The sequence below is a fragment of the Somniosus microcephalus genome, chromosome 4, assembly GCF_052327205.1.
Source record: "Somniosus microcephalus isolate GS21.2 chromosome 4, FLI_Smic_1.0, whole genome shotgun sequence".
NCBI classification, from domain to species: Eukaryota; Metazoa; Chordata; class Chondrichthyes; order Squaliformes; family Somniosidae; genus Somniosus; species Somniosus microcephalus.
Genome location: NC_140990.1, coordinates 167,875,829 through 167,901,486, shown reverse-complemented (window position 1 = coordinate 167,901,486; position 25,658 = coordinate 167,875,829). Strand labels below are relative to the sequence as shown.

Genomic DNA, 25,658 nt, shown 5'->3' with positions numbered 1-25,658 from the left:
TTTACACTAAGCTGAAAATAAAATGAACTATCTGTTAGTGCAGAGCATTTAACAACTGCATCCTAATAATGAGCTCTGGAAATGTGAAAAGTTGTACTTTCAAGAAAGGAACTGTATTTCTGCACCGCATTTGGGAAGTGTTAGTGATTACATAACCTCCAGTGTCAACCGGTACCAATATATGTAGAACTGGCCCTCGCCTCCCATATTTTATATTTCTATATGTTGGGAAACACCCTTATTTACATACCTGTCAATATCATTTGACTTCAGTCAGACTGACGGATGTGTTCAACTTGCAGTCACGTGCTCTCAAACACCTACATTCACTGCCATTTCCATTCTTACAAAGCCTTTGAGATTGGGCTGTTAGCATCTTTTTCGTGAGTATAAAGTGTATTCTCTTGTGGTTTCCCTCTTGCAGCATGTTAACAATTGGTCATCTTTTTATAATGGGTGTATATGTAACTATAATGATGTATATGGAGCACTAGTCCTATCTTCCCCCCATACAGAGTACACTTTCAAAAGTTATTAATAGTTGACGGCTGTTAGATGATGTAGGAAAATTCTAAATCTAATGCCCTATGGAACAAAGTATGATGTACAACCTGTAGTCACAGCTAGGATGTATGGTGTTTGCATTTGTTTTTATTTAGATGTGGTGAATGGTTGTTTTTCAGACTGGAGTGGTGTCCCCTAGAGGTCAGCAATAGGACCATTGCACTAAGGTGAACAATCACAGCTACTAGTCTCCATATAACTGAAGTCACTCATCCCTGGTACCATTCTAGTAAATCCCCTCTGCACCCTCCAAGGCCTTGAGATCCTTCCTAAAGTGTGGAGCCCAGAATATCCTTGACCTTGACGTGGGTATAAAGGGCATACTTGCTGGTGACACAAAACTTGGACATGTAGTAAACAGTGAGGAGGGTAGAATGCAGACTGCGTGAGGGCATACAGACGAGTGAAATGGGCAGACACATGGCTGATGAACTTTAATGCAGAGCAGTGTGAAGTGATGTATTTTGGAAGGAAAAATGACGAGAGGTAGTATAAACTAAATGGTACAATTTTAAAGAGGGTGTAGGAGAAGAGAGACTTGGGGGTGTACGTACACAAATCTTTGAAGGTGGCAGGACAAGTTGATAAAGCTTTTAAAAAAGCATACGGGATCCTTGGCTTTATAAATAGAGGAATAGAATACAAAAGCAAGGAAGTAATGCTAAACCTTTATAAATCACTGGTTAGGTCTCAGCAATGGCATTGTGTCCAATTCTGGGCACCACACTTTAGGAAGGATGTCAAGGTCTTGGAGAGGGTGCAGAGGAAATTTACTAGAATGGTACCAGGGATGAAGAATTTCAGTTATCTGGAGAGACTAGAAGCTGGGATTGTTATCCTTAGTGCAGAGAAGGTTAAAAGGAGATTTAATAGAGGTGTTCAAAAGTATGAGGGGCTTTGATGGAGTAAATAAGGAGAAACCGTTTTCACTGACAGGAGGGTTGGTAACCAGAGGACATAGAAACATAGAAGATAGGAGCAGGAGTAGGCCATTCGGCCCCTCGAGCCTGCTCCGCCATTCAATGAGATCATGGCTGATCATCCGAATTCAGTACCCTGTCCCTGCCTTCGCCCCATATCCCTTGATCCCTTTAGCCTTAAGAAATATATCCAACTCTTTCTTGAATATATTTAATGAACTGGCCTCCACCGCCCCCTGTGGCAGAGAATTCCACAGGTTCACCACTCTCTCGGTGAAGAAATTCCTCCTCATTTCAGTCCTAAATGGCTTACCCCTTATCCTTAGACTATGACCCCTGGTTCTGGACTCCCCGGCCATCAGAAACATCCTTCCTGCATCTAGTCTGTCCAGGCCTGACAATTTTATAGGTTTCGATGAGATCCCCTCTCAATCTTCTAAACTCCAGTGAGTATAAGCCCAATCGACACAATCTCTCCTCATAGGTCATTCCTGCCATCCCAGGTATCAGCCTGGTGAATCTTCGCTGCACTCCTTCCATGGCAAGAATGTCCTTCCTCAGGTAAGGCGACCAAAACTGCACACCATACTCAAGGTGCGGTCTCACCAAGGCCCTGTAAAACTGTAGCAAGACATCCTTGTTCCTGTACTCGAACCCTCTTGCTACGAAGGCCAACATACCATTTGCCTTCTTAACCGCCTGCTGCACCTGCATGCTTACCTTCAGCGACTGGTGCACAAGAACACCCAGGTCTCTTTGCACTTCCCCTTCTCCCAATCTATTGCCATTCAAATAATAATCTGCCTTCCTGTTTTTGCCACCAAAGTGGATAACCTCACATTTATCCACATTATAGTGCATTTGCCATGTTTCTGCCCAATCACCCAACCTGTCCAAATCATACTGGAGTTTCACGACATCCTCCTCATAGCATACCCTCCCACCCAGCTTTGTGTCATCTGCAAATTTGGAGATATTACATCCAATTCCCTCGTCCAGATCATTAATATATATTGTGAACAGCTGGGGGTCCTAGGACCGATCCTTGCAGTACCCCACTAGTCACTGCCTGCCACTCGGAAAACGACCCGTTTATTCCAACTCTTTGCTTTCTGTCCGCCAACCAGTTCTCTATCCAAGTCAATACCTTGCCCCCAATCCCATGTGCCTTAATTTTGCACGCTAATCTCTTATGTGGGACCTTATCGAAAGCCTTCTGAAAGTCCAAATACACCACATCCACTGGTTCTCCCTTATCTATTTTACCAGTTACATCCTCAAAAAATTCCAGTAGGTTAGTCAAGCATGATTTACCTTTTGTAAATCCATGTTGACTTTGTCCGATCCTGTCACTGCTTTCCAAGTGCTCTGCTATTACATTTTTATAATGGACTCTAGCATTTTCCCCACTACCGATGTCAGGCTTACCGGTCTATAATTCCCCGCTTTTTCTCTACCACCTTTTTTGAATAGTGGGGTAACATTAGCTACCCTCCAATCCATGGGTACTGTTCCAGAGTCTATTGAGTTCTGGAAGATGACCAGCAATGCATCTACTATTTCTAGGGCCACTTCCTTAAATACCCTGGGATGCAGATTATCAGGCCCAGGGGATTTATCGGCCTTCAGTCCCATCAATTTTCCTAACACCATTTCTCTACAAATACTGATTTCTTTCAGTTCCACCCTTTCATCAGCCCCTATGTTCCCCGGCATCTCTGGGAGGTTATTTGTGTCCTCCTTTGAAGACAGAGCCAAAGTATGAATTTAGTTGGTCTGCCATTTCTTTGTCTCCCATTATAAATTCCCCTGATCCTGACTGCAAGGGACCTACGCTTGACTTCACCAATCTTTTTCTCTTCACATATCTATAAAAGCTTTTACAGTCAGTTTTTATGTTCCCTGCTAGCTTACTCTCATTCTATTTTCCCTTTCTTAATTAATCCCTTTGTCCTCCTTTGTTGAATCCTAAACTGCTCCCAATCCTCAGGATTATTGCTTTTTCTGGCCAATTTATATGTCCTCTCCTTGGATCTTATGCTATCCCTAATTTCCCTTGTTAGCCACATTTGAGTCACATTTTTATGCCAAACTGGGATGAACAAATTCTGTAGCTCATCCATTCGGTCTTTGAATGTTTGCCATTGCCTATCCACCGTCAACCCTTTGAGTGCCATTCCCCAATCAATCCTACCCAACTCGCTCCTCAGACCATCGTAGTTTCCTTTATTTAAATTGAGGACCCTAGTCTCTGAGGCAACTACTTCATTCTCCATCTTAATGAAGAATTCGATCATATTATGATCGCTCCGACCCAAGGGGCCTCGTACAACAAGATTGCTAATTAATCCTTTCTCGTTACATAATACCCAGTCTAAGATGGCCTGATCTCTGGTTGGTTCCTCGACATATTGGTCCAAGAAACCATCCCGTAAACACTCCAGGAATTCCTCCTCCACAGTATTGTTACTAATTTGGTTAGCCCAATCTATATGTAGATTAAAGTCACCCATGATGACTGCTGTGCCCTTATTGCTTCTTTAATTTCCCTTTTAATGCCATCCCCAACCTCCGCCTTACTGTTGGGAGGTCTATATACCACTCCCACTAATGTTTTTTTCCCCTTAGCATTTCTCAATTCTACCCATACAGATTCCACATCATCAGAGCTAATATCCTTCATTACAATTGTATTAATCCCTTCTTTAACCAGTAATGCTACCCCACCTCCCTTTCCTTTTTGCCTATCTTTCCTGAATATCGAATACCCCTGGATGTTGAGTTCCCAGTCTTGGCCATCCTTGAGCCACGTTTCCATAATCCCAACCAAATCATATTCGTTTACCTCTATTTGCGCAGCCAATTCGTCCACCTTATTCCAAATGCTCCTCGCATTAAGACACAAAGCCTTCAGGCTTGTTTTTTTAACGCTCTTAGACCTATTAGAATTATTATTTATTGTGGCCACGTTTGATTTAAACCGTTGATTTCTCTGACTGCCACTTTTGTTTTTCTCCTTCCTATCTTTTGCTTTTATCCCTGTTTCCCTTTCCTCTGTCTTCCTGCTCAGGTTCCCAACCCCCTGCCATTTTAGTTTAAACCCCCCAGAACAGTGCTAGCAAACCTCCCTGCAAGGATATTTGTCCCGTTCTGGTTCAGGTGCAACCCGTCCGACTTGTACAAGTCCCACCTTCCCCAGAAGCAGGCCCAGTGATCCAGGAAACTAAAGCCCTCCCTCCTACACCAACTCTTTAGCCACGCATTCATCTGCTCTATCCTCCTATTCCTATACTCACTAGCACGTGGCACCGGGAGTAATCCAGAGATTACAACCTTTGAGGACCTGCTCTTTAATCTGCTACCTAGCTCCCTAAATCCTTGCTGCAGGACCTCATCCCTCTTCCTACCCATGTCGTTGGTCCCAATGTGAACCACGACCTCTGACTGTTCACCCTCCCCTTTCAGAACACCCTGCAGCCGTTCAGTGACATCCTTGACCCTGACACCAGGGAGGCAACAAACCATCCTAGAGTCACGTCTACGGCCACAGAAACGTCTATCTGTTCCCCTTACGATAGAATCCCCTACCACTATTGTTCTCCCACTCTTTTTCCTCCCTTCCTGAGCAGCAGAAGCACCGCTGGTGCCAGGAAGTTGGCTGCTGCTGCCTTCCTCTGGTAAGTTATCCCCCTCAACAGTATCCAAATCGGTATACCTGTTTGAGAGGGGGATGGCCACAGGGGTCCCCTGCACTACCTGCCTGCCTCTACTGCTCTGCCTGATGGTCACCCATTTCCCTTCTGCCTGTGCAGCCCTTACCTGCGGTGTGAGCAACTCACTAAACGTGTTATCCACGACCCTCTCAGCATTGTGAATGCTCCAAAGCCCATCTATCTGCAGCTCCAGCGCCGCAATGCGGTCTGCTAATAGCTGCAGCTGCATGCATTTAAGGTGATTAGCAAAAGAACCGGAGGGGAGAAGATTTTTTTACATAGCGAGTTGTTATGATCTGGAATGAAAGGGTGGTGGAAGCAGGTTCAGTGATAACTTTCAAAAGGTAAAAAATTGAATTGGACATATACTTGAACAGGAAACATTTTCAGGGCTATGGGGAAAGAGCAGGGGAGTGGGACTAACTGGATAGCTCTTCTAAAGATACTGAGAGGCTGTTTCCCCTGGCAGGAGAGTCTCGGCATAAGGGATCGGCCATTTAGGACTGAGGTGAGGAAATATTTCTTCACTCAGAGGGTTGTGAACTTTTGGAATTCTGTACCCCAGAGGGCTATGGATGCTGAGTCATTGAGTATGTAGCAGGCTCGAGGGGCTATATGGCTCACTCTGCTCCTCATTCTTATGTTCTTAACGCAAGAGTAATAAAGATGAAGTAATCCAAGAGCTGGAAGCAGCAGGTAGCTTGTACTGTAATATGAAGCTTTTTAATTAACAATACTGTGCTGCTAAATTATTCACTGTACATTACCATAATATATGTGCAGTATTACAAAATTTATTAGTGTATAGGCAATATATGTGCAAAAAAACTGTGTGCCATATAACTTTACCTGTGTTGTACTAATCTGACAATTTTACTGTGTTATAGGGTGACACTGCAGCAGTGGAGCAACTTTTGGAGAATGGAGCTAATCCAAACATCAAAGACAATGCAGGATGGACACCATTGGTGTGTATTTGTGATACCGTATATGCCCTCTTATAACCAGAAAGCTATTTTTCATATTTCCCACATCTGATTTAAAAACACGAATTAGTTCAAACAATGTTTACATTAAACATGAGGCGTAAGTAGCCAGTCAGATGTGATCTTTGCTCACAAAGATTGCTATAACGTATGACTTGGGTACCTGTGAATTACCAGTCAGCCATTCTAGGGGTGATGCTTATATCTCACTACAAGCCATGACGAATATTCTATTTCTATTTCACTACATGGTAAGGAGAAACACTTCAGATAGGCAGGAGCAGCACCACCAGCGAGTTTCCCTGATTGGAATACCCGACACAAAGCTTCAAAACCCTTATATGGGTGAATCTGAGGCTTTGCAGCCCAGCTCAATAAGACCACCCTTGCCCCCAACTATGGAAAATGGCATAAGCAGGGTTACCTCTGTCGGGGAGTCCGTCCTGATCCCAAGTCTCCCACAAGTAACATTCATGCCAATTATATCAGAGTTGCAGTCTGCAGGTACTGATGCAGATTTCAGGGAAGAGGGGCAAAGTGTAGGTATTCAACACCAACGCACTGCCCAATCTAGGGGGTGCATTCAATGTCACTGTCGCTGTTAAATCAGAGGTACAAAGGGTGATGTACCGTGAACGGGGTCACTAGTAGTAGCCAAGTAAAGCAAGCTCCATTTTTGTTGCATGGAATTCCATGATTTTTGCCAGTATTTTTGCGGATCATATTCTGGATTTTACCAGTACTTGAAAAGTGGATGTTGCACTGTGTAAACAACAGCACCCTTTTGCACAGTTTAAACAAGGGCTGTAGTATTTCAGTTTGGCCAATTTGCTTTTTCAAATCACTTGCTATTGACTGTTACGAAACACAGTCATTCATATAACTTTTCAAAGATTGAGCTGTCAATTACACAAAGTTATTGCAGTAGAAGCCTTACCATTAAATGGCTAATGCATTACTTATGATGTGAGAACCAGCAGTCGTCTTCAGCATTCCTGAAGCTGTACTGTTAATGCCAATCAGATACTTGGCCCCTACTTCATCTTCTGAACAGCTATTTTCCTCTCATCCAGCATGCTTGGTAAAGTTGGGACAAGTGTGTCCAGAGAACGCTCTAAACTAAAGTATTCTTGTTCTTCTAGCTGTGCAATGTAATGAACAGTTGTGTCTGGAGAGTTGCGTGGGAATTGGTAGCAAGTCGGGAGTTAGGTGGGATTTGGCAGCAGTTCAAGAGTTGGGTGGGATGAAGTGACCGATCGTGAGATTTTGTGACCCCATCAGTGCTAAATCCAAGTTTTGGATATTTGATCGCACTTTGCAATTCCATCGATCTTTTTCTGCGAAAGCCCAGATCAATATCCACTGGTGTGAAGCAAGTGTTAAAAGTAATGCAGACTTAAAATGAGGAAAATTACTTTATTGTTCAAAAACTCAATGTTGGTTTAATCCCGGCCTCAAAATTACATGAGCTGTTTTAAAAGACGATCAATATAACAACAATCTCTACTTGTATAACGCCTTTAACGTAGTAAAACGTGGCAAGGCCCTTCACAGGAGCGATGCCAAACAAAATTTGACGTTGAGCCACATAAGGGGATATTGGGACAGATGAAAGGTTTTAAGGAGCGTCTTAAAGCAGGAAAGAGAAGCGGAGAGGTTTAGGGAGCGAATTCCAGAGCTTAGGGCCTAGGCAGCTGAAGGCACTGCCGCCAGTGGGGGAGCGATTAAAATCGGAATGCGCAGGAGGCCAGAATTGGAGCAGTGCAGATATCTCGGAGGGTTGTAGGGCTGGAGATAGGGAGGGGCAAGGCCATGGAGGGAGTTGAAAACAAGGATGACAATTTTAAAATCGCGGCGTTGCTTAACCAGGTGCCAGTGTAGGTCAGCGAGTACAGGGGTGACGGATGAACCGGGATTTGATACGAGATAGGCTAAGGGCAGCAGTTTTGGATGAACTAAAGTTTATGGAGGGTGGAAGATGGGAGGCCAGCCAGGGGTGCTTTGGAATAGTCAAGTCTAGAGGTAACAAAGGTATGGATGAGGGTTCCAGCAGCAGATGAGCTGAGGCAGGGGCAGAGTCAGGCAATGTTATGGAGGTGGAAATAGGCGGTCTTAGTGATGGCGCAGGTATGTGGTCGGAAGTTCATTCTGGGGTTAAATACATAACTTAAGAAATAAGAGCAGGAGTAGGCCATACGGCCCCTCGAGCCTGCTCCGCCATTCAATAAGATCATGGCTGATCATCGAGTTCAACTCCACTTTCCTGCCTGATCTCCATATCCCTTGATTCCCCTAGAGTCCAAATATCTATCTACATATCTCGGCCTTGAATATACTCAAAGACTCAGCATTCACAGCCCTCTGGGGCAGAGAATTCCAAAGATTCACAACCCTCTGAGTGAAGAAATTCTTCCTCATCTCGGTCTTAAATGGGCTACCCCTTATCCTGTGACTATGCTCAGATTCACCTAGATTCACCAGACTGATACCTGGGATGGCAGGAATGACGTACGAGGAGAGATTGGGTCGATTGCGCTTATACTTGCTGGAGTTTAGAAGAATGAGAGGGAATCTCATTGAAACTTATAAAATTCTAACAGGACTAGATGCAGGAAGGATGTTCCCGATGGCCGTGGAGTCCAGAACCAGGGGTCACAGTCTAAGGATAAGGGGTAAGCCATTTAAGACAGAGATGAGGAGGAATTTCTTCACCCAGAGAGTGGTGAACCTGTGGAATTCTCTACCACAGAAGGCAGTTGAGGCCAATTCATTAAATATATTCAAGAAGGAGTTAGATATATTTCTTAAGGCTAAAGGGATCAAGGGATATGGGGAGAAGGCAGGGACAGGGTACTGAATTTGGATGATCAGCCATAATCTCATTGAATGGCGGAGCAGGCTCGAGGGGCCGAATGGCCTACTCCTGCTCCTATCTTCTATGTTTCTATGCCCCCTAGTTCTAGACACTCCAGCCAGGGGAAACAACCTCTCAGCATCTACCTGTTAATCCCCTTCAGAATCTTGTATGTTTCAATGAGATCACCTCTCATTCTTCTAAACTCCAGAGAGTACAGGCCCATTTTACACAATCTCTCATCATAGGACAGCCCTCTCACCCCAGGAATCAATCTAGTGAAACTTCATTGCACCGCCTCCAAGGCAAGTATATCCTTCCTTAGATAAGGAGACCGAAACTGTGCACAGTACTCCAGGTGTGGTCTCACCAAGGCCCTGTACAACTGTAGCAAGACTTCCTTACTCTTATACTCCAACCCCCTTGCAATAAAGGCCAACATGCCATTTACCTTCCTTATTGTTTGCTGTACCTGCATGCTAGTTTTCTGTGTTTCTTGCACGAGTTCACCCAAATCTCTCTGAACACCAACATTTGAAAGTTTCTCAACATTTAAAAAATATTCTGTTTTTCTATTCTTCCTACCAAAGTGAATAACCTCGCGTTTCTCTACATTGTACTCCATCTGCCACCTTACCGCCCACTCACTTAGTCTATCTATATCCCTTTGCAGACTTTGTGTTCTCACAGCTTACTGTCCCACCTAGCTTTATATCGTCAGCAAACTTAGATACATTACACTCGGTCCCTTCATCTAGGTCATTAATATAGATTGTAAATAGCTGAGACCCCAACACTGATCCTTGCGGCACCCCACTAGTTACAGCCTGCCAACCTGAAAAAGATCTGTTTATCCCTACTCTCTGTTTTCTGTCCATTAAGCAATCCTCTAACCATGCTGCTATATTACCCCCAACCCCATGAGCCCTAATCTTGTGTAGTAACCTTTTATGTGGCACCTTGTCGAATGCCTTTTGGAAATCCAAATGTACTACATCCACTGGTTCCCCATTTATCTACCCTGCTAGTTGCAGCCTCAAAAAACTCTAATAAATTTGTCAAACACGATTTCCCTTTCATAAAACCATGTTGACTCTGCCTAATCACGTTATGATTTTCTAAGTGACTTGATACAACTTCCTTAACAATGGATTCCAGCATTTTCCCGACGACTGATGTCAGGCTAACTGGCCTGTAGTTCTGTTTTTTCTGTCCCTCCTTACTTGAATAGCGGTGTTACATTTGCGACCTTTCAATCCGCTGGGACCATTCTAGAATCTAGGGAATTTTGGAAGATCAAAGCCAATGCATCCGCTATCTCTTCAGCCACCTCTTTTAGAACCCTAGGATGTAGGCCGTCAGGTCCAGGGGATTTGTTGGCTTTTAGTCCCATTAGTTTCTGTACTTATATTAATTACATTAAGTTCCTCACCCTCATTTGACCCTTGGTTCCCCACCATTTTTGTTATGCTTTTTGTGTCTCCTACTGTGAAGACAGATACAAAATATTTGTTTAACGTTTCTGCCATTTCCTTATTCCCCATAATAATTTCTCCTGTCTCAGCCTCTCGGGGACCAATGTTTACTTCTCTCTTCCTTTTTACATGTCGAAACTCTTACAATCTGCTTTTATATTTCTTGCTAGTTTTCTCTCATTCTATTTTTTCTCTCTTCCATCAATTTCTTGGTCAACCTTTGCTGGTTTCTGAAACTCTCCCAATCCTCAGGCTTACTATTATTCTTTGCAACATTATAAGCTTCTTCTTTCAATCTAAGGCTATCCTTAACTTCTTTAGTTAGCCACGGTTGGATCACTTTTCCTGTGGAGTTTTTGTTTCTCAATGGAATGTATTTTTGTTGAGAATTATGAAATATTTCTTTAAATACTAGCCACTGCTTATCTACCGCCATACCTTTTAATCTATTTTTCTAATCTACCTTAGCCAACTCGCCTCTCATACCTATGTAATTGGCTTTATTTAAGTTTAAGACTCTAGTTTCAGACTTAGGCAAGTCACTCTCAAAATTAATGTAAAAATTCTATCATTATGATCACTCTGCCCCAGAGGATCCTTTACTATGAGATTGCTAATTAACCCTGTCTCATTACACAATACAAGATCTAAAATAGCCTGTTCCCTGGTTGGTTCCATGACACATTGTTCTCGGAAACTGTCCTCCAGACTGCCTTTTCCAATTTAATTTGTCCAGTCTATATGAAGATTAAAGTCCCCCAAGATTATTGCATTACCTTTGTTGCAAGCTCCTACTATTTCTTAATATTCTGTCCAACAGTATAGCTACTGTTAGGGGCCCTATATACTACTCCTACCAGTGTTTTCTGCCCCTTGTTGTTCCTTATCGCCACCCATACTGATTCTACTTCCTGATCTTCCGAGCCGAGATCCCTTCTCGCTACTCTCCTTATGTCATCCTTTATTATCAGGGCTACTCCCCCTCCTTTTCCATTCTGCCTGTCTTTTCGAAATGTCAGGTACCCTGGAACATTTAGCTCCCAACCTTGGCCACCTTGCAACCATGTCTCTGTAATGGTTATTAGATCAAACCCAATTATCTCTCTTTGTGCCACTGGTTTGTCTATCTTGTTACAAATGCTTCATGCATTCAGATAAAGAGCCTTTAATTTAAATTTTTTTACCATTCTTCCCTGCTTTGACCTTATTCTCTGCTGCACTGCTACCGTTAAACTCTCTGTCCCTTCCTGTCACACTCTGCTTATTTTTACCCAAACCGCTACACTGCTCTATTGCCTTGACCTTTCTCTTTAGATTTCTAAATTTCCCCCCCATATTTTGAGTTTAAAGCCCTATCTGCAGCCCTAGTTATTCGATTCACCAGGACGCTGGTCCCAGCCTGGTTTAAGTGGAGCCCGTCCCGAGGGAACAGCTTCCTCTTTCCCCAGTATTGGTGCCAGTGCCCCATGAATTGAAACCCCTTTTTCCCACACCACTCTTTGAGCCACGCATTTAACTCTTTGATCTGCTTGACCCTATGCTAATTTGTGCGTGGCTCAGGTAGTAATCCAGAGATTATTACCCTTGTGGTTCTGCTTATTAACTTAGACCCTTGCTCCTCAAACTCCCTCAGCAGAACCTCATTCTTAGTTCTACCTGTGTCATTGGTTTCTACATGGATCACGACAACTGATCCTCCCCCTCTCACTCCAATTTCTTCTCTAGCCGCAAGGAGATATTCTTAACCCTGGCACCGGGCAGGCAACACAGCCTTCGGGACTCTCTTTCGCGGCTGCAGAGAACAGTATCTATCCTCCTGACTATACTGTCCCCTACCACTACCACATTCCTTCCTTCTCCCCCCACTTGGATGACTCCCTGTACCACAATACCGTGATCAGTTTGCCCATCCTCCCTGCAGTCCTTTTCCTCATCCATACAGGCAGAAAGTACCGCGTACCTGTTGGACAAGATCCAGGGCTGAGGCTCCTCCATATATTCTGGGTCCCCATATATTCTTGACTCGCAGTCACACCCTCCTGTCCCTGACCACTGACGAACTCTACTTAACCTAAAGGGTGCGACTGCCTCCTGGAACAAAGTGTCCAGGTAACTCACCCCCTCCCTGATGCATCACAATGTCTGCAGCTCGTACTCCAGCTCAACAATTCTGAGCCGAAGTTCCTCGAGTTGCAGATGCTTACTGCAGATGTGGTTGCTCAGGATCACGATGTGCTCCACAAACTCCCACATGCTGCAGTTACAACACACCACCTGCCCTGCCATCTCATACCTTGTTTTATTTATTAATGAATTAGTTAAAGATTTTATTCAGTCGATATTTTAGGTTTATTGTTTGATTATTTTATTTAGTTTAAGCTATTAATTTAATAAGTACTAACAAGTTACAGTTTCTCAGCTCTTAATTTAACCCCCTTCCCTAACTTAGAGAGCAAAAAAGAGCTGTGATACTCACCAACCAATCACCTATCTGCTCTCCTGTGACGTTACTCTTTGATGTTGTCTTTGACTCGGAGCCTCGCCGCTGCTTTAATTCAGGTCTGACACCACTGTTGCTGTTAAGTATGTGTATTGTATTGAACAATTAACACAAAGACTTAAACGTATAACTCAAACAGGTCTTTACTGGTTGGAGGTAGGGACTATACGTAGGTCTTTACTTCATGCCCACAGGCGGGAACTGAGGGGAGATCAGTACCCACAGTACTATTTATACCCCTATGGCCAGGAGTGGTACTGCGTATCACTACGCCCTACAAGTAGTGCAGTCCTGTCCATAGGTTCAAAGTAGCACACATATTACATACACAACAGTTGCGAATAGTCTGGTTCAACCTCAGAAGTTGCCAGGGAATGATGGAGTTGATGGCTACGGAACAGAGTTTGTGGTGGGGACCGAAGACAATGGCTTTGGTCTTCCGAATATTTACTTGGAGGAAATTTCTGCTTATCCAGTACTGGATGTCGGGCAAGCAGCGTGACAAGTTAGAGACGGTGGAGGGGTCGAGAGAGGTGGTGGTGAAGTAGAGCTGGGTGTCATTGGTGTACATTTAGAACCTGACGTTGTTTTCAGATGATGTTGCTGAGGGACAGCATGTAGATGAGAAATAGGAGGGGGCCAAGGATAGATCCTTGGGGAACTCCAGATGCGGGAGCGGGAAGAGAAGCCCTTGCAGGTGATTCTCTGGCTATGACTGGATAGATGAGAATCGAACCAGTTAAGTGCAGTCCCACCCAGCTGGACAATGGAGGAGAGGCGTTGGAGGAGGATGGAGTGGTGAACTGTGTCAAGGCTGCAGTTTGGATGAGGAGGCATAGTTTACCACGGTCACAGTCACATAGAATGTCATTTGTGACTTTGAGAGCCGTTTTGGCACTGTGGCTGGGGCGGAAACCTGATTGAAGGGATTCAAACATGGAGTTCCGGGAAAGATAGGCATGGATTTGCAAGGAGACTTCAAGGACTTTGGTGAGGAATGGGAGTTGGAGATGGGGTGGCCGTTTGCAAGGACAGAGGGGTCAAGGGTTGTTTTTTTAAGGAGAGGGGTGATGACAGCAGATTTGAAGTACCTGAAGAGTTAAAACTGTTAGTAACATCAGCTAATATGGGGGCCAGGAAGGGAAGTTGGGTGGTCAGCAGCTTAGTGGGAATAGGGTCAAGGGAGCAGGAGGAGGGCCTCATGGACAAGATGAGGGGAGATGGGAGAGAAACTAGAGAAAGATGAGAGTTCAGGGCTAGGGCAGGGGAGAAACTTAGAGCAGGTTTGGCCTGATCACATAAACATAATTCAGATTGTTCATTAAGAGATTGTCTGGATGTCACAGAAGTAACATACTTATTTACACAGCGCTATTGAAGAAAGGCACAACTTCATTACATGCAGGTGATGGGTACATACGAGAACTAGGGGTTTTTCCTTGAGGCTCAGTTTAGTTCCACATTTTGCCACATGGCCATCAAGAACAACTGCATCTGAATGAGTTTTATGCCTGTCCCCATCTAGATGATTAGCTTATTGAGAGCAAACTTCACTTAGCTGTGCTTTCTGCTAATCCTGGAAAAATTCCCATTTGGAACAGAACCACAGGAGACCAACCTGTGATGGCTAATCAGTGGAAATGTAGTTGATCAAAGAAATCGTTTGTTAAATACTACTTTTCTTTATTAGTCATTTTTTTTCTCCTTTATAAAGCTGAAAGATGCTAAAGATTTTTTTTGTCAGTTTTTGTTACACGTGGAGAACGAGTGAGTTGCTGGCAGACCTGTGCTGTTGCCAATGTACGCTACATAGAATTGCATAGAGTCAGTCTATAGCACAGCAACAGGCCATTCAATCCAGCTGGTCTATGCCGGTGTTTACGCACCACATGAGCCTGCTCCCACCTCTCTTCGTCTCCCCCTACCAGCATAACCTTCTATTCCTTTCTCCCTCATGTGTTTATCCAGCTTCCCCTTAAATGCATCTATTTTATTCACCTCAGCGAGTCCCACATTCTTGCCATTCTTTGGGTAAAGAAGTTCATTTAACTGTGTCAATGAAGTCTGAGGGTATTTGTCCCTGTGCTCCCCCATCTCTGAGAAAATAGGTTTCTGCCTGGGATCGTCCTGTCGAGATAACGGAGAGTGGGAATTCAGCATATGGGGGATTGCAGGCACAGACCCATTACCCAGTGGAGCTCTGCTCCAGCATGCTGTGCCTGCTGTTTTGACATCAGAGTTTTTTTATTTGTTAAAATTCACATGGTGCAGAGAAATTTAACAGAAATTATGTACTTTTAGATTCTAGATCCTGTATGTAATAGCTGAACAGAAATGGTGCTTTTCTCTGAAATATTTGGGACACCTTCCAGTGGTAGAGCCTTATTTGCTTGCTTGTTAAAGTGATCTGCATCTGGCCCCATGCTTTACTACCTGACTTTATTTTGACACTGTGATCTTTGTGCATGTCTTTCTTCAAGCTTTTAACAATTGGCTGTGTTTTTGTAGCATGAAGCCTGTAACCATGGACATGTAGAAGTTGTCGAGCTGTTATTGCAATTTGGTGCACTACTGAACACACCAGGATACCAGAACGATTCTCCCTTGCACGATGCCGTCATGAATGGACACGTGGAGGTTGTCAAGTTGCTGATCTTACACCGAGCCTCCCAAGATGTAATGTAAGTAATCATACTTGGTCCAATCATCATCCACGGGGTATATCCAACTTGGTATAGCCAAAGAAAATGTTTCATCCTGATTAAATAGTGCTGTTAAGGAAATTGTCCTCCAGATTACCGCTCATTATTGCAAGAGTGTCTATGATGAATTTATTGCCTGGTAATATTCTAACTCCAGAATATTTCTATGTTCAAAGATGCAGCAATGTGCTAAATGAATAAAGGCCAAGACTAGTGGAATTTTGGGAGTTCGAAGATCGTAATTCATTTGAGGGGTTCTGCTGACACCCTCGTAAATCCGCAGAGCTGCTTGAATACTTTCAGCAGAGTCCTGACATTGAATTACAATGTTAAATTGTCACTCTAATGTCTATTAGTTTATGTAATGCTTTTAGACATAACTTTCACTTTCCGGTCATAAAAAATAAATTGTTGCATTACCTTTGCCCTGGCGAGAGTCTGAATTCACTTATTTTAATTACATTATTATTAGTAGCAGCTAGAACAAACAGGGAGGGTAATAGTTGGCCACTGTAATGTCTGCAACATCGTGTGATGGATCCAAGGACCTGACCAGTCTTGGCTCATAAATTTATATTTTATTTTATTACATGAATGTGTAGTCAAGTACAAGAACTTTTAACAAAATTATATACAAAGGGGCTGCTATTGTCATATGGTGGAAGGAACTCTGCCTTGCCAGCTATCGGGCTACTCAGATCAAATTCATAATGTCACCTTTTCACATTTTAATTAAAACCTATTCAACTCATTATCCCTCTTTGTCCCCTTTTTGTTTTGTTCACTTATCTCATTTAAAATTGGGCTTCTGTTAGTAGCGTTAAGAATTCTTCAGTGTCTGTGGTGGGTGGGGAGGGGGTTAAACAAATTCACATCTGCCTATCTGGTGTGGACATTGATATTCAAAAGAGCATCCTACCTCTATCGATTCCTTACAGACATGCTCCTGTCAGGGCAAAATTGATTTGATTGTTTTCTCTGACAATGTATGTGAGTTTGTCTGCACAGAAACATTCCAGATTTGTTTTACTGGGTAATTAGATAAAAGGTAGCTGTCCTACTTGCAAGACTCAAATGAGGCAGATTTGAATTGTTCTGAGGGTGTAAGTATCTGCTGACAGTCAGGTATGAGTGCCAGCCTTTTGTTTTTTTTAGGTCTGGTTTGATTGACAGTTATGTCTTTTAGAGTTGGTGCAAGAACTAATATGAGAGCTGCTGACAATTGCATTAGTTTACATGATTCAGCCACTTAGTTCAGTGTTGCTGAGCTGGATGTCTCTACTGCCTAGAAGATCATGTATGGTAAATTATCTCAGCCAAAAAACGCCAGGGAAAAGTACTATAAGGATTCTGATATCAAAACAGTTTTCAAATAAGGACTGTTATTATATCTGGATGTGCAATTTTGCTTCTGTATAATTTTACTTTAAATAAACTCTGTACGATTTTTAGCCTGAGCTATATTGTCTGTCAGGGTGTTTTATTTTGCAAATTAAGAGAGATCTAGAAGACATGGTGAGTGGGCTGTACTATTTCTTGCTCCAGTAGATCCAATTATATAAAGGTTCATTGTTCACTCTGTGACACACTAGCTAATACATCAAACATAAGATTAAGTTTTGGTTCAAAGGAAGCACAGGCTTATCTATGGAAGCTGACTTTTTGCATTGAGAAAAAGCCTAAATTGTAACAGCAAGTTTGATAAATGTACAATGCTGCACTGTGCAGTATTACTTTCTCAAATATATTATACAGACTTGTATATCACTGAGGAGATATTACTGTGGAGAGAAAATTCTAATTTAAAAAACTGAGGCAAAACCAAAGAAAAAACAGTGCTGCGTAACAGGGAAAGAAACCTTGGAAACTAAGTGTCGATAGATCCATCAGTTACAATCATGATTCTAATCTGTATGGTACTTCAGTTGCATTCCTTTAACCTTACTCTTCCTTGTTATAATGATGAAAGAAAATTGTAGATAATTATGTATGTAAGCCTATTTGGAATGCAAAGACAGAGGTTTTAAATTAAAGGAATTTCACAGCGAATCATTTATAAATTAAATTTTGTACATAGTTTGACGTTGTGCCACCAGATGGATTGTTTATAAGTGTAGAGTTTCACTGGGTGGCAGGTGAAGGAAATGTCAGTATTAGTTCAATATATATTTGCACCATGAAAATAAGGACCTTGTTCATGCAGATTTTGTCAGTTTGGTTTGAAGCGTTCAGTGAAAGCCTCGGGACTCATCGTGATACGTTACTTGTGATTGATAATCCAGCAAGGGCTAATCACTTGAGAAAATCCTTGTAGCATGTAAGAGACTGAAAGAAAGCAGTTAATTTGCCCAATTTCTAACGTCTCTTTTTTTCCACCCCCTTCCTACTTCCACTAACAGATCTAATTTAACTCTTCATACCCTCTTTAAAATCCCTTTTTACCTTTTTGAAATCTGTATAATTATTTCAATAATATAAAAACCATATAAATTACAGAAGGTCTAGAATTATTTCAGTTAAAGAGTGCAAATGGCTATTGCAGTTTGGTCAATGGCCTGTGATACTGGAGGAACTAATAGATTTTTTTAAAAATTGAGAAACCAAGGTAAAAGGCCAAGGCTCAGCGAGTTTTTTAAAAAAAAGTCAAGGTAAATCAAGAACTATTGCTTAGTCTTTAAAATTGGATGGGCTTTGGTTTTATAAAGTTGAGTTGTTGGGTTGAAAATGTGTGTTGGGCTTATTAGAGCCAGCTGGTATAGTGGAGAAGTTATGGGAGTTCTGTTTGAGGTAAGGGAAGATAATGAGGCCAAGAATGTTGATAGATGCAGAGGACTATGGGTGTAGTCATCAAGGTGCAAGAGGTGACGGGTGTTGGTTTTTTCATTGTTCTCAGGTATGGGCAATGCTGGCCCTGTTGCTCTCAGCTGAGGGTGGTGAGCCCTCTCCTTGAACCACTGTAGTCTTTGTGACGTTGGCGCTCCCACAATGGTGTTAGGTAGGAAATCCAGCATATAGATCCAACAATGAAGAAGACCACCAGGTGCCAGTCCACTTCAGTGGGAATTAAGCATCAACCACGTAATGGGAACTGAAGTCAAATGTAGGTGAGTTCAAGTCGGAGGAGCAGGCATCCTGCCCTGAAAGGCATGAATGAACCAGTTGGGTTTTTACAAAGCTTTTGTGGTTATTTTTCTGGTGCCAGCTCAGAAATGACCAAACCTAATGAATTCATTTCCACAAGTTAAATGGTGACCATTGAACTTGCAACTGGTTGAAGGTTGCTAGTCCTAGTATACACTTCAGATATACGTAGAATTGAAAGAAACCAGATTTTTACTGTCCCATCGAATGGCATGAAGTAGATCAAGATGTGCTGAATTAGTCATTGCGTTTATATCCATGTTCACTGAGATCATGCAAAGGTGAATGTAGAGTGGAATTATTTCACAACAGTGCAGATGCGACAGTCCATTTGTTAATGTATGTACAAGTGTTTGTAGAAGGATAAACAAAGGTAAAAATGCCAGAAAATATTGATCTGTCTGTAAAGAAATCAAAATCTGCTAAGATTCCCTTTGCCCATCTTTCTCCTTAACTTATCCAAACAGTAGCTCTGCGCCACTGCTCATAGTTACATAATTTTCTCAAATTCAGCTAATCATGGTTTCCCAGAAAACCAAGCAACCAGTATATTTGTTTACAATCCCTCTTGGGTCATTAATAGGTCTTAGTATTCTGCAAGTTACTCGTTAACATTTGGGTGGAATAATATCTGTGGACCTCGGGGCTAGATTTTGAAATGCACCTACGATCACTCGTCACTGCAGTTGCTCATTTTGGTTGTAGGACTCTAAATTTTTGAAACAAATTTTTAACTTTTTTCCATAGGCAGCAAATTTTGCTCTTGGCTTTGTTATTATCAAAAAAAAAAAATCAAATTGGAAAGTAGAAACTGATAGTTGAAGAAAACACTTGAGACCCTTTGCTAATATTTTGCTAGTAATCAGGATGCAACCCAAGAAATTTGAAAGCATGAATATTTTTGTAGTCATTGATTATTAAATTTATGCCTGAGTCATCGGCCATGAACACTTTTATTGTTTTCTTCCAGCAGTCTTTTTTAATATAAATGATCCGGATGCTATTTTTCTGGCATCAGTTCCATTGTTACAATCAGGCAGCTTACTAACTACTGAGTTTAAAAAAACAAAACAAAATGCTGGAAATCTAAAATAAAAACAGAAAATGCTGGAAATACTCTGCAGGTCAGGCAGCATCTGTGGAGAGAGAAACTGAGTTATTGTTTCAGGTCGATGACCTTTTGTCAGACCTACTGAATCATTTCACCCAACTGGTTCACTAATGTCCTTTGTCTCCCTTACCCGGTCTAGTCTGTATGTGACTCCAGTCCAGTCCATTCCCAGTGTAATTCTCCACCTAACTGCAGTGACTTTCTTGGCTGTTCCTTATTCCTCTTGCCAGGGTGCATTGTGCTCACTTATTCAGGCCATTTAATTAGTCCTATAACAGCCTAAAGCAGCAGTTATATAAGTTTGGCATAAGGAAGACTATTTTAATTAACGAACTCGCTAGAATTATCATCCGTAGCATTTTAGTGGAAGGATATATTTTAAGTAGCTTTGCTGTGTTTGAATATTTTCAAAATAATAAATAATATAACTTTTGCGTGAAGTAACCTCCACATTTAGTGTCCAGGTTGTAAATGTCATTCCTGCCAGTGTTAGGATCAGCGAGAAACCAGTTCATTAAACCCATTTTAGCTATATTTTTATAAACAAGAATAACTAACTTTAAAAAGATGTTTTAAGCAGATTGTTCATGCAGTGTCTGGACCTCAAAACCGCTCTAGTGAATTTAATTTGAACCTGTAGATTGTTTAATAAAAGTGTGTGAGTTAGCATTGGATTTAAATTTTTAAAAATTTGTTTATGGGATGTGGGCGTCACTGGCAAAGCCAGTATTTATTGCCCATCCCTAATTGCCCTCGAGAAGGTGGTGGTGAGCTGTCTTCTTGAACCGCTGTAGTCCGTGTGGTGAAGGTACTCCCACAGTGCTGCTAAGGAGGGAGTTCCAGGATTTTGACACTGCGATGAAGGATCGGAGATATACTTCTAAGTCAGGATGGTGTGTAACTTGGAGGTGGTGGTATTCCCATGCACCTGCTGCCCTTGTCCTTCTAGGTGGAAGAGGTCGCGGGTTTGGGAGGAGCTGCCAAAGAAGCCTTGGCGAGTTGCTGCAGTGCATCTTATAGATGGTACACACTGCAGCCACGGTACGCCGGTGGTGGAGGGAGTGAATGTTTAAGGTGGTGGATGGGGTGCCAATCAAACAGGCTGCTTTGTCCTGGATGGTGTCGAGCTTCTTGAGTTGGAGCTGCACTCATCCAGGCAAGTGGAGAGTGTTCCATCACACTCCTAACTTGTGCCTTTTAAGATGGTGGAAAGGCTTTGGGGAGTCAGCAGGTGAGATGCTCGCCGCAGAATACCTAGCCTCTGACTTGCTCTTGTTGCCACAGTATTTATGTGGCTAGTCCAGTTAAGTTTCTGGTTAATGGTGACCCCCCAGGATGTTGATGGTGTGGGATTCTGCGATGGTAATGCCGTTGAATGTCAAGGGGCGGTGGTTAGACTCTCGCTTGTTGGAGATAGTCATTGCCTGACACTTGTGTGGCGCAAATGTTACCTGCCACTTAGTAGCCCAAGCCTGAACATCGTCCAGGTCTTGTTGCATGCGGGCATGGACTGCTTCATTATCTGAGGAGTTGTGAATGGAACTGAATACTGTGCAGTCATCAGCGACCATCCCCATTTCTGACCTTGTGTTGGAGGGAAGGTCATTGATGATTGGGCCTAGGACACTGCCCTGAGGAACTCCTGCAGCGATGTCCTGGGGCTGTGATGATTGACTTTCAACCACCACAACCATCTTCCTTTGTGCTAGGTATGACTCCAGCCAGTGGAGAGTTTTCCCCCCAACTTCCATTGACTTCAGTTTTACTAGGGCTCCTTGATGCCATACTTGGTCAAATGCTGCCTTGATGTCAAGGGCAGTCACACTCGCTCCACCTCTGGAATTCAGCTCCTTCGTCCATGTTTGGACCAAGGCTGTAATGAGATCGGGAGCTGAGTGGTCTTGCAGAACCCAAACTGCACCTCAGTGAGCAGGTTATTGGTGAGTAAGTGCTGCTTGATAGCACTGTCGACGACACCTTCCATCACTTTGCTGATGATTGAGAGTAGACTGATGGGGCAGTAATTTGCCAGATTAGATTTGTCCTGCTTTTTGTGGACAGGCATACCTGGGCAGTTTTCCACATTGTCAGATAGGTGCCAGAGTTGTAACTGTACTGGAACAGCTTGGCTAGAGGCGTGGCTAGTTCTGGAGCACAAATCTTCAGCACGACAGCCAGGATATTGTCAGGGCCCATAGCCTTTGCTGTATCCAGTGCACTCAGCTGTTTCTTGATATCGCTTGGAGTGACTTGAATTGGCTGAAGACTGGCTTCTGTGATGGTGGGGACCTCAGGAGGAGGCCGATATCGATCATCCACTCGGCACTTTAGGCTGAAGATGGTTACAATCGTTTCAGCCTTGTCTTTTGCACTCAACGTGCTGGGCTTCACCATTATTGTGTCATAATAGGCATTATAACCCTCTACCTGTGTGCCAGCGCATGTCCTTCATGGTGCTTATTTATGCCCTTTTTGGGTCCAATCTGCCACTGAGACTTGGACATGGATTTGATTGTGTGGATAGATTTACCGTCAACACATCCTGGGCACTCTTCTTCCAAAATGCAGAAGAGCACTGCGCATGAACACATGACACAGTTTACAAGGGCTTTAGTGGTTTTGTTTCTGTCTACTTTAAAAAATGCTCGGCTTGTAGAAAGTTTTATCCATCCTGCTGCTAAAATTATCTCATTTAAGGCCACTGCCCCAACTGAACCAGCTTGCTTGTTTTGTCGTCGTTTAGCGCACTTAGTGGCACTGTGGTTCTTTTTTCTAACAGTAGCGGCACAGTGTCCTACAGCTGCACCAATATTAAACCAGTATATGATCTGTATACACAGTTGGTACGTGTATATGCAATTTTAATGACATTTTGTATAGTTAGTTGAGCCATAAATGCCTCTGTGTTTGCTGCAAATACAGAAAGGAATAAAACTGTGTGGCTGCCAGGGGTTGCATTTTAGCTGATACTGACTTTACTGTCATCGTCGCCATAGTCTTATCTTAATTGGTAGCACCCCGGCCTCTGAGTCAGAAGGTTGTGGGTTCAAGGCCCACTCCAGAGACTTGAGCACAAAAATCTAGGCTAACACTCCAGTGCAGTACTGAGGGAGTGCTGCACTGTCGGAGGTGCCGTCTTTCAGATGTTAAAAGTCCCACGGCACTATTTCAAAGAAGAGCAGGGGTGTTCTCCTGGCCAATATTTATCCCTCAACCAACATAATTGAAACAGTTTAATTGCTCATTTATTGCCTCCTTGTGTGCAAATTAGCTGCCACATTTCCCTACAGTGACTATACTTCAGAAGTATTTAATTGGCTGAGGAGTGTTTTGAAATGCCCTGAGGTTGTGAAAGGCGCTATATAAATGCAGGTTTGCTCGTTCTGTCCTTCCGCTAACCCAGAAACTCTGCCTCCTGCTGCTAAGTTTTGGAAACCCAAGAAAAGGTGGGTTCAATGTAAGGTATATTTTTCCAATTGCATTGTTTTGGAAGCTGAACTATGCATTATTTTGACTCCTGTTTGCAGAAACTCTTAAAAATTGCAAAACCTTTTTTGTGCAAATTATAAATCCAACCAGTTTTGCTAATTTAATTTCCAAAAGATTTTTTTTTGTATTCTTCAAAATGTGCCAATTCAAGCATTTAGCATGGTAATAGTGTGCACTTTGCTAACTCATGCATCAAAGCCACCATAGGGACTTTGCATTCTCATAAGCCTACTGTATTTTATTCTGCACTAAATCATTAAGCAGTTGATACAGATTTTGGGTAGAAAACTACTGACACTGGAGCTGGAATTTGGACTGTTTTAGTCTTTCATGTATCCCTGCACATAGTTTAGGTAAAATAGGCACCAGTGAATTATGATTCTTAACACTGGTCATTTAATTAGTACACTCTGTCAAATTGATGTTGGCAGTTTGAAGTCATATACATTTATGGTGGAATTATGGCCTTTTACATTAGCATCATTATTTTAATTATAAGAGGGTATTTTATTGTTCACCTATTAAAACTTTGCAAGGTTGCGATGCATGATGTACTCAGCAACACATTGTAATTTCACTAATTCAAAAAAAACCTCCAAGGTTGTTAAGGGATAACGTATTCAGCAGCAAGTTGGCCTAGAAATTGGGCCGCATAATGCTAATTTTTCAGGGGCTACACGGCTACCCAAGGACCCAAAATGGCGTGCAAAATGCGCGTGCACTTTTCTGATGGGAAGTGCGCAGCGCTCCATTTTGGTGTAGAAGGGAGCGCTCGCTAAAGTATCGCAAGATGCAAAGCGAAGGGGGAAAAAAAATCTGGATGAGTGTGCAACGCTGCCTGCCTGCAGGACGCGATTGCTATTTTGGAAGACCCCAGTGAATCGGACGTCACCTTGCTCAGTTGAATGTGGCGCTAACTGGCATGAAGGCTCCCTCGCCAGCGGTATTTAACGGGATCTTGCAGAGCTTACAGGTAAGTTTCTGGTTTATTACTTCTGGCTACTGCTTGACTTCCAGGTGTCTTTTGCTAAGTTCTAGCACTGTTCAAAGTTCAAATGTGTCTGGCTGCACTTGCACTCCTGTAGCTGTTTCCTTCACAAGTTGTAATGCTCCAAACATGGGTGGCCTGTTAGGGCAGCCACTGGGAGTAGAGCATGACTGGGAGCATGAAGCAAGACACCACAGAGCAGGACAAGCTGCCAGAAGAGGGAGGAGGCGGGCAGCATTAAGCAGGTGGCCAATGTCGACAGAGGGTCTTCAGGGAGCACTTCTACCTGGCTGAAGAGCAATGTATGAGGCACCTTCGTATGCTTCGGTGAAGGTGTTTGCGATGGTTTGGAGTTCGACCTCCGAGTGAGCGCAAACGCAAGCATCGTCTGCATACTGTAATTCGACGACAGAGGATGGGACGACCTTGGATCGGGACTGGAGGCGACGGAGGTTGAACAGTTTCCCGTTTGTTCTGTAAATTCACCTTCACCGAAGCATAGAGTCATAGAGTAATACAGCACGGATAGAGGCCCTTCGGCCCATCGTGTCCATGCCGGCCATCAAGCCCTGTCTAATCTAATCCCATATTCCAGCATTTGGCCCGTAGCCTTGTATGCTATGGCATTTCAAATGCTCATCCAAATGCTTCTTAAATGTTGTGAGGGTTTCTGCCTCCACAACCCTTTCAGGCAGTGAGTTCCAGACTCCAACCACCCTCTGGGTGAAAAAGTTCTTTCTCAAATCCCCTCTAAACCTCCCGCCCTTTACCTTGAATCTATGCCCCCTAGTTATTGACCCCTCTACTAAGGGGAAAAGCTCCTCAGCATCCATCCTATCTATGCCCCTCACAATTTTGTACACCTCAATCATGTCCCCCCTCAGCCTCCTCTGCTCCAAGGAAAACAAACCCAATCTGCCCAGTCTCTCTTCATAGCTGAAGCGCTCCAGCCCTGGTAACATCCTGGTGAACCTCCTCTGCACCCTCTCTAACGCGATCACATCTTTCCTGTAGTGTGGCGACCAGAACTGCACACAGTATTCCAGCTGTGGCCTAACCAGTGTTTTATACAGCTCCATCATAACCTCCTTGCTCTTATATTCTATGCCTCGGCTAATGAAGGCAAGTATCCCATATGCCTTTTTTACCACCTTATCCACCTGTTCCGCCGCCTTCAGGGATCTGTGTACCTGCACACCCAGATCCCTCTGACCC

The 25,658-nt window shown here is 43.1% G+C and overlaps 1 protein-coding gene across 2 annotated transcripts in view; it reads left to right on the top strand.

The window, feature by feature from the left end:
- Positions 1-25,658, top strand: part of bard1 (BRCA1 associated RING domain 1) — a 188,041-nt gene that overhangs the window by 46,535 nt on the left and 115,848 nt on the right. For both annotated transcript variants that reach the window (XM_085985431.1, XM_085985430.1), the window contains exons 5-6: positions 6,085-6,165; positions 15,521-15,693. In XM_085985431.1, the coding sequence (XP_085841557.1) occupies positions 6,085-6,165; positions 15,521-15,693 (254 nt within the window). The remainder of the gene's footprint in view (positions 1-6,084; positions 6,166-15,520; positions 15,694-25,658) is intronic.